At 43.2% G+C, this 10615-nt stretch overlaps 1 protein-coding gene across 2 annotated transcripts; it reads right to left on the reverse strand.

The window, feature by feature from the left end:
• Positions 1–35: 35 nt before the first annotated feature.
• rbm12 (RNA binding motif protein 12) lies at positions 36–9995 on the reverse strand. 2 transcript variants are annotated; one of them, XM_074693857.1, is made up of 3 exons: positions 9872–9995; positions 5284–5352; positions 36–4220 (listed from the first exon to the last, which is right to left on the reverse strand). In XM_074693857.1, the coding sequence occupies exon 3, from the start codon at positions 4190–4192 to the stop codon at positions 1493–1495; it is 2700 nt and encodes an 899-aa protein (XP_074549958.1). In that variant the 5' UTR covers positions 4193–4220; positions 5284–5352; positions 9872–9995; the 3' UTR covers positions 36–1492. The 2 variants fall into 2 exon arrangements, with proteins under 2 accessions (XP_074549958.1, XP_074550741.1); XM_074694640.1 differs by lacking the exon at positions 5284–5352.
• Positions 9996–10615: the final 620 nt, after the last annotated feature.

Here is a 10615-nt window from a genome sequence, read left to right on the forward strand (position 1 = left end):
CCTGGAGCCATTTGTTGGAACAAGAATTTGATGAACTTTCAATGAAGATTTCAGCATGGCTAAGTAATTCCAACAAACCCATCTCGGACAAATTTCCATCGTCAGAGTGAAGAGCAGACAGGTAGAAACAGCTGATCACAGGTGAGCATCAGGAATGTCTTTTTATTTGCCAAAAGCAAAGAAGACCCTACATCATGTATTTTTATACGATCATACAAGTTTTTACACACTGACAATAGAAACATAAGATGAGATTGAAAGTGGGAATTTCCAAAACATGATCAAAGAAAGGTACAACAGAAAACCTAATGAACTTAAAGGCTATAGACTTTATCTCAGCATCCTACAGTCAAAGACCTACTGAGCAGGAGGAGAAAGAGGGTTGGGATGGCTTGTTAGAAAACAGTAATATTTTAAAATGTGACAAGAAAAAGATTCAACAGCCAAAGGACAGTATTTTGAAACTAAAACATGTCAGCAATCTGTCCATCCAACATCCTCTACAGAGCAAGAGAGCACTTCAGCAACACAGAATAGCATCAATATGTACTACAGCAATAGTGAATTAGCAAACTTGTGTAAGAGCAACATGATGTTAGAATATTTTTACCACAGAGCATAAGCATTTGATGAGAATAAAGCTTTTTATCCTAAATTTACCAAAGTACCAGAGAATGTGAAGACTTGACCGCAGAAACAAAGCAACAATGTGAGGGAGGAGAAAATCCTCCAGCATTTTTACCAAAGCATCAGAGCACAAACATTTGATCATAGACACAAAGCTTTTCATCAGAATTTTACCAGAGCAGGAAATAAAGTGGGTACTTGAGCGCAGTGACATAGCAACAACAGTTCAAGGATTTTACCGTATCAGCAGAGCATGTGAATATTCCAGGATAGCAACAGAGCACTGAAAAGTTTTAACATTGCAACACATTTTATCAGAGCAACAGAGCAAAACATTTTTATCAGGGCAACTTTCTGTGGCTTGTCAACATCATTTCACCATTGCAACAGAGCATCTACATTGAAACCACAGCAGCAAAGCAGGTTAAGCGCATACAGCAACAAGGTATGTCACGATAATAATGTTCAGCAACAAAGCAGATGTTCAGTGCACCCATCTGGGCATCTTGACAAAAAGCTGCGTTGGAAACAGAGAAAGAAATAAACCAGAAAGAAACCAGCTGTCAGCATCATCACCAACATTTTGTGCAATCAGAGTCAGTGGAGGAGCTGTAGAAACACACAAAGTCTGGGTTAAAGTCTTCCTATTAGACATACTGAAGGGGGCGGGGCTTACCTTTTAATACTTCACACAGGGGGGCCCCAGTAATAACTGATAGTCATTGGTCAGGACAAGCTCTGAAATAATCTGGTTGTAGTCAAGTTTACGTCCAAGGTTTTGTGAATTGTTGGTGTTGCTGCTCCTGGATAGCTGATCAAAAGTTTGTCACATCTTTTATCTACAAGCAGGTTTTTTGGGCGGGCTTTAACCCAGGCTTATCTTGACCTTACGTGCTCCAATAGGTCGATCGTTTAGATCCATGACTGCCGCTGTGGCCTCCTCATGGTTTTGAAAAGCCACCATGGCCTCACCGGTTGGCAGGCCTTTCTCACTGAACTGCAGACAAACTGAGCCTGGCAGGACCTGGTAGCCGTAGAAGAAGTCCATGATCTCATCCACTGTTACGGTAAATGGCATGTTCTGTAGCTTAACAATTGTTGGATTAGAGCCCCCGCGCTGACCATTTGGGTTATTAGCTCCTCCAGGGGTTGCCTGGTTACGGAGATCAGTTCCTGCTGTAAAGCCTTGCTGTCCACCAGCAGCCCCACCCCCTGGACGACCTTGGCTGTTGTTGGCTCCTCCGCCCCGGTTCTGTCCTCCACCGCCTCCTTTTCTGTTGGCATTTTCAAAAGGCACCAGTCCTCTCAGTCCTTCCTGTCCAAACGGAGCCCCTCCTGATGCCCCAGGTCGATAGCCTGGAGGCTCCAGTATCGGGGCTCCAGGAAGACCAGCGACAAGTGGGGGAGCCACTCCCAGATTCACATCCCCCAACCCTGCTGCTAGGGGAGGCAGTGGAGGGGGGCCTGCCAGTCCATTACCTGGTGCTGAGAATGGAGCCACAAAGGGGGCACTGTTAAGATTCCCCATGGTGTTTCTGAGGAAGTTAAACTCTTCCCCACTCATCCCCGCAAACGGGTTAATCTGTGGTTGCTGGGCACTGGGCTGGGTTTGCTGGTGCTGGTTTTGATTTTGGTTCATCTGGTTCTGGTGTTGATTGCGTTGGCCTCTCTTATTCTGCGGAGGAGGATTCCTCTCGATTTCCTTCATCTGCTCAAAGGTCACAAGGTGAACAAAGGCATCGCGGCCGTTAAGTTTTTGGCGGTGCAGTCTTTCAGCTTTGCGTGCATCTTCCTCAGTCCGAAGCTGGAAGATAGCCTGCCCTAATCCATTACCATGACTATCTGTCAGGACCTTAAGGGTGTCCTCATAGAGCCCTATACCTTCCAAGAAGGCACGAACATCCTTCTTGGATATGTTGTAAGGTATGTTAGTGATGTGGGCACAGTTCCTGGGAGATTTCAAGCCATCCTGATTCTTGCTGTCACCCTGTGCTTCACGTTTACGGATGCTGTCTATCTTTTCAAGCATTCCCTTCCGGTTTATTGGATGGACTTGGATAAAGCGAGTGCCCATGTACTGCATGTGAGCACCGAGAGCAGTCTTGTGATCTTGTTCTGTTTTGAACTCAAGGAAGCCCTCTCCTGTGGCACGCCCGTTGGGTCCGTAAGCAATGTAGATGCTGTCCTCTACAATTGCTAAATTGTTAAAGAAATCTTTAATTTGTTTCTTGTCTGCTTCGTAAGGAAGGCCCTTCAGGTAGACACAGAAGTCCTGCCGATGGGGTGATCTTGACCTCCCTCGCTGATCCCTGCTGCCTGTCCCTGACCCAGCAGTACCACGACGGTGCTGATGCTCTGAGTGGTCATTATTTGATTTGCTGATATTCTGAATTGCGAGGCCTGTAACACTATCATTCAGACTGGCCCACTGCCGCTCAGAACCAGGGGTGATTTCGATAAACCTTTGGCCCATCATGCCCCCTCCGCGCTTTACAGCTTCAAAGCTTTCCTGGGGTGAGTAGAACTTGACCATTGCTCTGCCAGTGGGTCTGCCTTGCCCATCCTTCATCAAATGTACCCCATCCACCCCAAGACCCCGGAAAAAAGCCCTAACCTCAACCTCTGTGCAGGAGAAAGGGAGGTTCTGTAGGAGGACAAATAACTCGTCAGGATTAGTTCCCCCAACTCCACCTGCTGCAGCGGCAGCAGCAGCCTTCATATGAGCCTGGAGGCCAAGAGAGGCAAGGGGTGAGAGGGGGTTGAATAGCATAGGGTTTGGGGTTCCAAGAGGGAGGCCGGAGCCTAGTCCCGCAGGTGGAGGAAGTGAGGGATTAAACGGAGGCAGGGAGGACATGTGTTGGAGATGAGACATAGGGGGTACTGGAGGTCCCTGGGACAGTGGAGAGACGGTAGGTACAGGGGGAAGGGAGGAGACTGGAGGGGGAACAGGTATGGTAGGTAGTGTGGGCATGGGGGGCATGGAAGGCATACTTGGAAGTGGGGGAATAGGTGGAGGTCCGGCATTAAGTGATGCCAGGGCTGTGGTGATGGTGGGGGCAGAACTGTAGCTGTTGGGGAAGCTAGGCACCACACTGACCACAGCCTTATTGCCTTGCTGCTCCTGAGATGAACTTGCTGCAGTTACTGACGCAGGAGGGTTACCGAAACCCTGATTGCCATGACTTCCACTTCTAGCCCCTGCTCCAGGCTGTACTGTGGGTATGGGGGTGGCTGCTTGACGATTAGCATTTCCGGCTGTAGGTGCAGCGGTCTCAACAGCACCTGCTCCAGCCTCAAATCTTCGTCGGCTGAGTTCAATCATGTTCTGCATTTCAGTCTTACTACTAAGCAACAATGACACTTTGGAGCCCTTAATGGAGCCGCCTGTGCGCATCATCCCCAGTCGCGCATCCTCATCTGTGGCAAATACAATGAAGGCCTCACCATGCTCACCGCCTACAATGTGCACTCCCCCGTCAGGGATGGTGAGGCCAGAGAAGAAGTGTCTGATGTCCATGGTGCCAGCCACTATGGGCAGACCCTGCAGCCTGATGACTACCGCCATACTGACTGCTAAACAACAGCCCTACAACCTGGGGAGAAAGCAAGACTTCATCAGATGAAGAGCAGAAAAAGGGCAATCAGTGGTTTCCAGATGTTCCCTTGGGGAGTGATTTTTAACTTTAACAGCAAACAAAGAGTAGTCTATGCCAAGACCAGTTTCTAAAGTCCGATAAAACTTACAAAAAATTATAAAGGAGTTAAGTGTTCATTTTTGGACCCCGACATTTGGAAACCAGTGGTGTTTTGAACTAGTTTGAGGGATTAGAGCAATAAAATAAAACATGTGGATGACATCTAACTATGAGTCACAATCATTTCAAGTTCTGAAACAATACATGACAAACAATACAGGAAGGATACCAGTTAAAACCATTTTATACATAAACAGGCAAATAATGAGAGGAAAAACTTTTTCAATGCAAACATTGGTTTTTGTCAAGGATGTCCAACAGGTTGGTCTATACTCTCTTGGCTCATCTATTAGGACAGAAATCTGTTAACTGTTGACTAGTTTAAACCATTCACCTTTTCAGCACCTTTTTTTGGGCAGATGGATGGAGCATCATCATTATCATCCTTGAGTGTCTACTTCAACCAGGGCCTCATAAGCTCCATCACAAAGATTACTTTCAAGAACAACAAAAGCAAAACATTTTCCAGATACCTGTAATAGACAAGCACTTAGGTTTTTCCTTTCATTTGTCACCTGATGTATACATTTCACCTGCAAATCCACATATCCATAAACACAAACAGCAGGGTAATGTGTGTTTCCTATAGTGTATTCATGGTTGGGGCCAGTTAACTGTATCTGTTTTCCTTTCCAGAAGCAAGCATGCAACATGGACTGGCCATACTTTTCTGGATCCCTCAAGTGGCGTCTTTTACAGCTCCGTTTTTGGGTAATGAAATTGAACTGGAGTGTTATAATTGTGGAATGAAAAGACCCTAAATCTTGCTGGAGTCTCTCCAGTCCCTGAATGTTACTACCAAATGTGAGCACTTTGTTTGGCTAAGATAGAGTTTGCCGTTATCTACCATGCGGTACAAACATTATAAACCTTGAGTAATCTCATGCAACTTGTAACTCACCAATGCAACTAAGCTGTGTGTCTAGTTTTCCTGCAAAACAGACAGAAGAGCTCTGCGGGACACTCAAACCTGGTGAAAGGGTCAGAAAACATCAAAATTCAAGAGTGATATTCAACCTAAAAGTCAATCAAACGTATCTGAAGTTCGAGCTGAAGATATGTTTACTTTGGGGGGTGGGTGTTTTCCACAGTCAACACCTTACGCTTTGTAATGTCAGTTCATCATTCAAAGGTCACATGTACTAAAAGCACTGGGTGATGTTCAGTTTGGCCAAAAGACTGGAGGATATCTTGAATTTAACTCAATGAAACAAGGACTAAACTAAAGAATCTCGTCAACAAGAGATTTTTGTGGCCTTGGCTGGCAAGTGACACCATAAACACCTTTCTGAAGACAGGGAGGGCATACCGAGCAACAAACAGCCAGAACAACTGGCAACCAGCAACACAGGACCACCAAAAAGAAACCCAGGGCCTACCTGGAAACCAGGCAGCCAGCAACAACACACAGGTGCTCCTTCAAGCAGCACTTCAACAACTACAGAGCACCAGCAATAGAGCAACCAATCAACCAACAGATCTGCAAAACATTAACATCATTCACCAGGGGCAACAGCATCAAATAATTATCAACCAAGGAAAAAGAGCAACATCATCAGCATTTTCAAAAAATAGCAATTTCAGGTTCATTCAAACAAGAGCAACATTAGCATCAGGTAAACCAGCGCAACATTAGCATTACATCAACCAGAGCAACTTAAGCATGGAAAACAGCATTATCATCTAGAAATCGCCAGCACAGCACCAAAGACAGCAGCTGATCAGAAGAGAAAGCAAGAAGAAGTCGGCACTGAAACATATCTCCGATCAACACATGTCCAACTAAGCAACAGTTGACAGAGCAACACTCCCAATGTTCATTATCACCGCTTCACAAAAGTCTCCAGAAACTGAGACCCATGTACAATCTCTGTATTCCAACAAGTCTTCAATGCGGGTCGCTAAAACTAGAGCCTGGCCAATACAAGATTGATCAATCAGATGTGGTTCCAAGAGGGGCGACTTCCAGCAAAAGACAGAGAAAACTGGCAACAAGGAAAGGGATGTGGCGCTTTAAGCAACAACAGAAATAGATCTTGTGATCACTGATTATAGATCAACTTGGGGTGAATTTTACATCACCAAATTACTTAGAGTGCTTCTAGCAAAATATATCCATTTGACAATACTTACCACGATGCTTTGAAGCACTAAGACCAAGAGTTCTTAATCTAGCAATGAGTACTTTCTTGATCAACCCAGGGGAAAAAAATGATAAAGGTCAATTTCTGTCAAATACAGAATATATCAGTCAGGCTCTAGTAACAATTATAACCAATGGACCACAATGGACAACTCAACATTGACTCTCCAGTCACTCTGCAACTTAAAATAGTTGCTTGATGCATTTGTTGACAACACAGACATTTTGAAAGTTTTGACTCTGGGTTTGGCTACCTGCAGTTCACAGTATTCAATGCAACACATTGTCAAACTCACCAAAATCATGAATCATCAGCCACAGCAAGGATAAATTCCACCAACAATGACGTGTTTGACAGGTTACCAAATTTTTCTTCAAGAAGAAACACGTTTATGGACTTCTTCTAGTCCCAATAGTCAAAGTGAAACTTGAAAAGATTTCACACAACAAAAGAGAAAACTAGAGTATCCTGAGTGTGCTTAAAAGATTTAAAAGCAGCAGGGACAAGAAATTAAAATCAGCCAAGGACAGACACGAGAAACCATTCCAACAGGCTGAAAACCAGAAATCAAGTTTCAATATGAGCAATTCAGTAACAGAGCTTCACAAGTCCTGAACCTCAAAACATGAAGGAAAGAGAAGCTGATCAAGAAGAGAGGAAAGCCAAACAAACACAGGTCAGAGCAAGAATAGAGAAAAGTCTTTGCATCAGCTGAATCAGGTCCCAACAGACAAGACAATCAGGCATCGTGAAGCCTGGACCACACAGTATGAGCTACACCATCTAAAAGCTTTGACATCATCCCTACCTCATAAAATCCGAACAATTAGAAATCCAAGAGACTCCATGCACCATCAGTTCCTACCAACACATCTCACCTAAAGTCACAATATTAAAAACCTAAACCAACCTCACAAGGTGTGGTCACTTTTCTCATTCATATATGCAGCCCACAACAAAAAGAGTACATTTTGCAAAAAGTATCAAAAAGTTATTGATAGGCAGGAAATTCCACAGCTGACACTTAAAATGCCACTATCAACTAACAGATTATAAGAGAGTTCTTCTCTTTCAGGATTTTGCACGTTTCTCATGTGCTTATGCATTTTTCTGGTATAAACATAGTTATAGCCCTTGCTGAAGTTTGGCTCTTCTGGTTGTGTTGTAATAGATACAGTCGGCAGCCCTGGCAGCTGTGGGGAAAAACAAACCGCCAATGACGATGCTGGAAAGCAGCTGAATGTCCTCCTGCATAATAAATCTGAAAGTGCTAGAAAAAAAGACAAAAAAGAAATCTAAAGATATAGTTAAAAAAAATCTAATGTTGTAATTACCTTCCTCCAGAATGCCACGGCACGACTTTTAACAGGGGCCAGAAAACATGAGCATATAAGTCCAATTCTTGCGTCTTTGCACTGGCTCCCTGTTAATTTTAGGATTGATTTTAAAATTGTATTGTTTGTTTTTAAAGCTTTGAATGGACTGGCCCCTCAGTACATTATGGACCTTCTCCAAATCTATACTCCAGCGCGTGCTTTGAGGTGCGAGGACCAGTCCCAGCTTGTGTTGCCTAAGACGAGACTTAAAACAAAGGGGGACAGGGCCTTCTCTGTGGTCGGCCCTAAGTCGTAGAACGCTCTGCCCTCCCACATCCGATCTGCCCCCACAGTGGACTGTTTTAAGTCTCATCTTAAGGCCCACTTTTATTCTCTGGCTTTTAACACTGCGTGAGTTGTGTGGTCCTCTGTGTCCTATATTTCTTTTAGTTCTTTTATAGTATTAAGTTTATTGTTGTGCTCCTTATTTTATCTACTTTATTTGTATTTATTATTTTATGTACTAGTTATTGTTTTAGTGTATTTTTGTTTACTGTTACTTGTTTTTATTTTTTAGAACTGGTGGAGCTGTTTTACTGTTTTCATTATTATGTTTATGATGTGCAGCACTTTGGTAACGCTCTGTTTGTAAAATGTGCTTTATAATTAAAGTGGATTGGATTGATAGGATTACCTTATCCAAAAAACTATGTTTTTTTCTAGGAATTAAACCATCTATTAAAATGCAAAGCAATATTTTTTTGGGTGGCTTTGTGCTAAGATCTCTGTTTGATAAAGCTTATTGTTGACAATTTAAATTCATAGGTGAAGGAATTCATCAAAACATGCTCATCCATTCAGAGTTTTTGACATTTTGCTGTGTTTAATTCATTATATCTATAGTAAATGTGATATTGTTTCTTACTAAGTGATTTAACCAGGCAGTAGTTATCTGGAGGTTCTGTGAGAGCTTGGTCAGTTATAATTTAAAGACAACAACCTGATTCGATTCTGTCCTGTTATGTCTTGTTCTTTTTCAATTGTCAGAAAATGACTTTGTAAAGGATATGACAGCATATTTGTGTTAGAATCAGAGTTTAAATTTACAGGTTTGCATTATTGCACGAAAGAAAACAGCTGTTTCCCCCAGTTATGAGACACCAACTGTATCTATAGTCCCTAAATGCATTAAAAGCTTTGTTTATGTGTCAAAACCACTCTTCTAAGCAATGCAGAGCTGACTGATTTTGATAAATACCAACATGGAACATCACACAATTACTTTTACAGCTTGTGTTTTGCAGGTGCAAGCTGATGAGCAGTGATCAAATTACAAACAGAAGTAGGGTTTGTATATTTTTTTCTACTTTGTGAAACTAAAGATAGGCTGTAGAGGATTTAGATATTACCCGCACAAAACAGAGTATTATCTATCTAAAGACCGGTCGAAACGTTTGTACCATCTTCCACCTGATCACATCAGCAGATGTCGGTGTAGTAAACGTGTGACGTAGAGAAACATGGGCGTGACTTGTGGCTGCAGAGGCCAGAACCGCAGGGTAACCCACAAGAACTCAAAACAATCCAAAACTAGTAGATCAGAGCTCATTTCTAAACCCCATTAGTATTTCCTGTGAATGTATAACATTATGTAAACACTGTGACGGTTAGCTAACGCTAAGGGTCGCTCGCAGCTAAGTAACGTCTGCTGTGGACAACGCTGTACAAAAACTTTAGCGACCTTTTGAATTAAAAGCACACATTTTTAAATCACAAACCCATAACAGACATTTGAGGTGAATTTCAAACACTCATGTAACGCTATCTGGCCTATCAGAAGTAACGAATGTAGTTTAGCTTAGCTACAGAACAAGCTAACGCTTCATTAGCCACCTAGCTGCTCATTAGCCCTGCTTTGTGTTTGTGTTAAAGGAGAAACGAGCAGGGTGCGCGCTCTAAGCGGCTCCTGTCTCGCTCTGCTCCCCGTGTGAGTGCATCTTTATGCGGCCTGCCGCTTTGGGATTCTTACCGAGAAATTTCAACAAAACTCTGAGGTTTTAACTCATGAACGGAGCTCTTTTCTTCTCCCCTCTTCTCTCTGCAGGCTGCAACGGCACGAAATGTCGGCGCAAACAACGCGAGATCAAACGAGATGTCGCGAGACTGAGGCCCTCCGAGGACAACAATGCCACCTAGCAGCTGAGCAGTGCAGAACAGCACATTTCGCAGACAAAAATAATAAATTTCTCATGTTAATGTGAATCTTTAATATTTTTGACTTCTTGATTTTCTTCTTCTGTCTGTTTCTAGAGCCTGGATTGTGGGAGCTGGGTCAAACCAGACCCTGGCTTTGTTTTTTTCACCATTTGCAAAACAAAGCCAGGGTCAGATGAATGATGCCATAGATCCAAAGGAGATTGAAACATGCATTTACTTCCAGTAGATAAGTCACTGCAATGATCTGTTTGTAGTACTGCCAAGCACAGTGTATTAAAGGTGCTACTGCAATAGTTCTGACAAAAACAAAAAGTCTGAGCGCATTATTTCAGTTTTAAAATCCTCACACTGGCTTCCTCTCACCCGGAGGATAGTTTTTGACGTTTCAGTAGCCAAATACAACTTTGACATGCCTGTGACACATCAAGGCCATGAGAGCATCTGAGGCTGGCCTACTGACTGTCCCCAGAGCCAGAACAAACAATAGAGGCGCAACTTTCTGTTGTTGTGCAGCCCAGACATGGAGTAAGTTCCCAGATAATGTTAGACCAAGGGT

Source organism: Halichoeres trimaculatus, unplaced genomic scaffold (genome assembly GCF_033239565.1).
Source record: "Halichoeres trimaculatus isolate MK-OKI-2021-1 unplaced genomic scaffold, fHalTri1.1 fHalTri1_scaffold_1, whole genome shotgun sequence".
Lineage (NCBI taxonomy): Eukaryota > Metazoa > Chordata > Actinopteri > Labriformes > Labridae > Halichoeres > Halichoeres trimaculatus.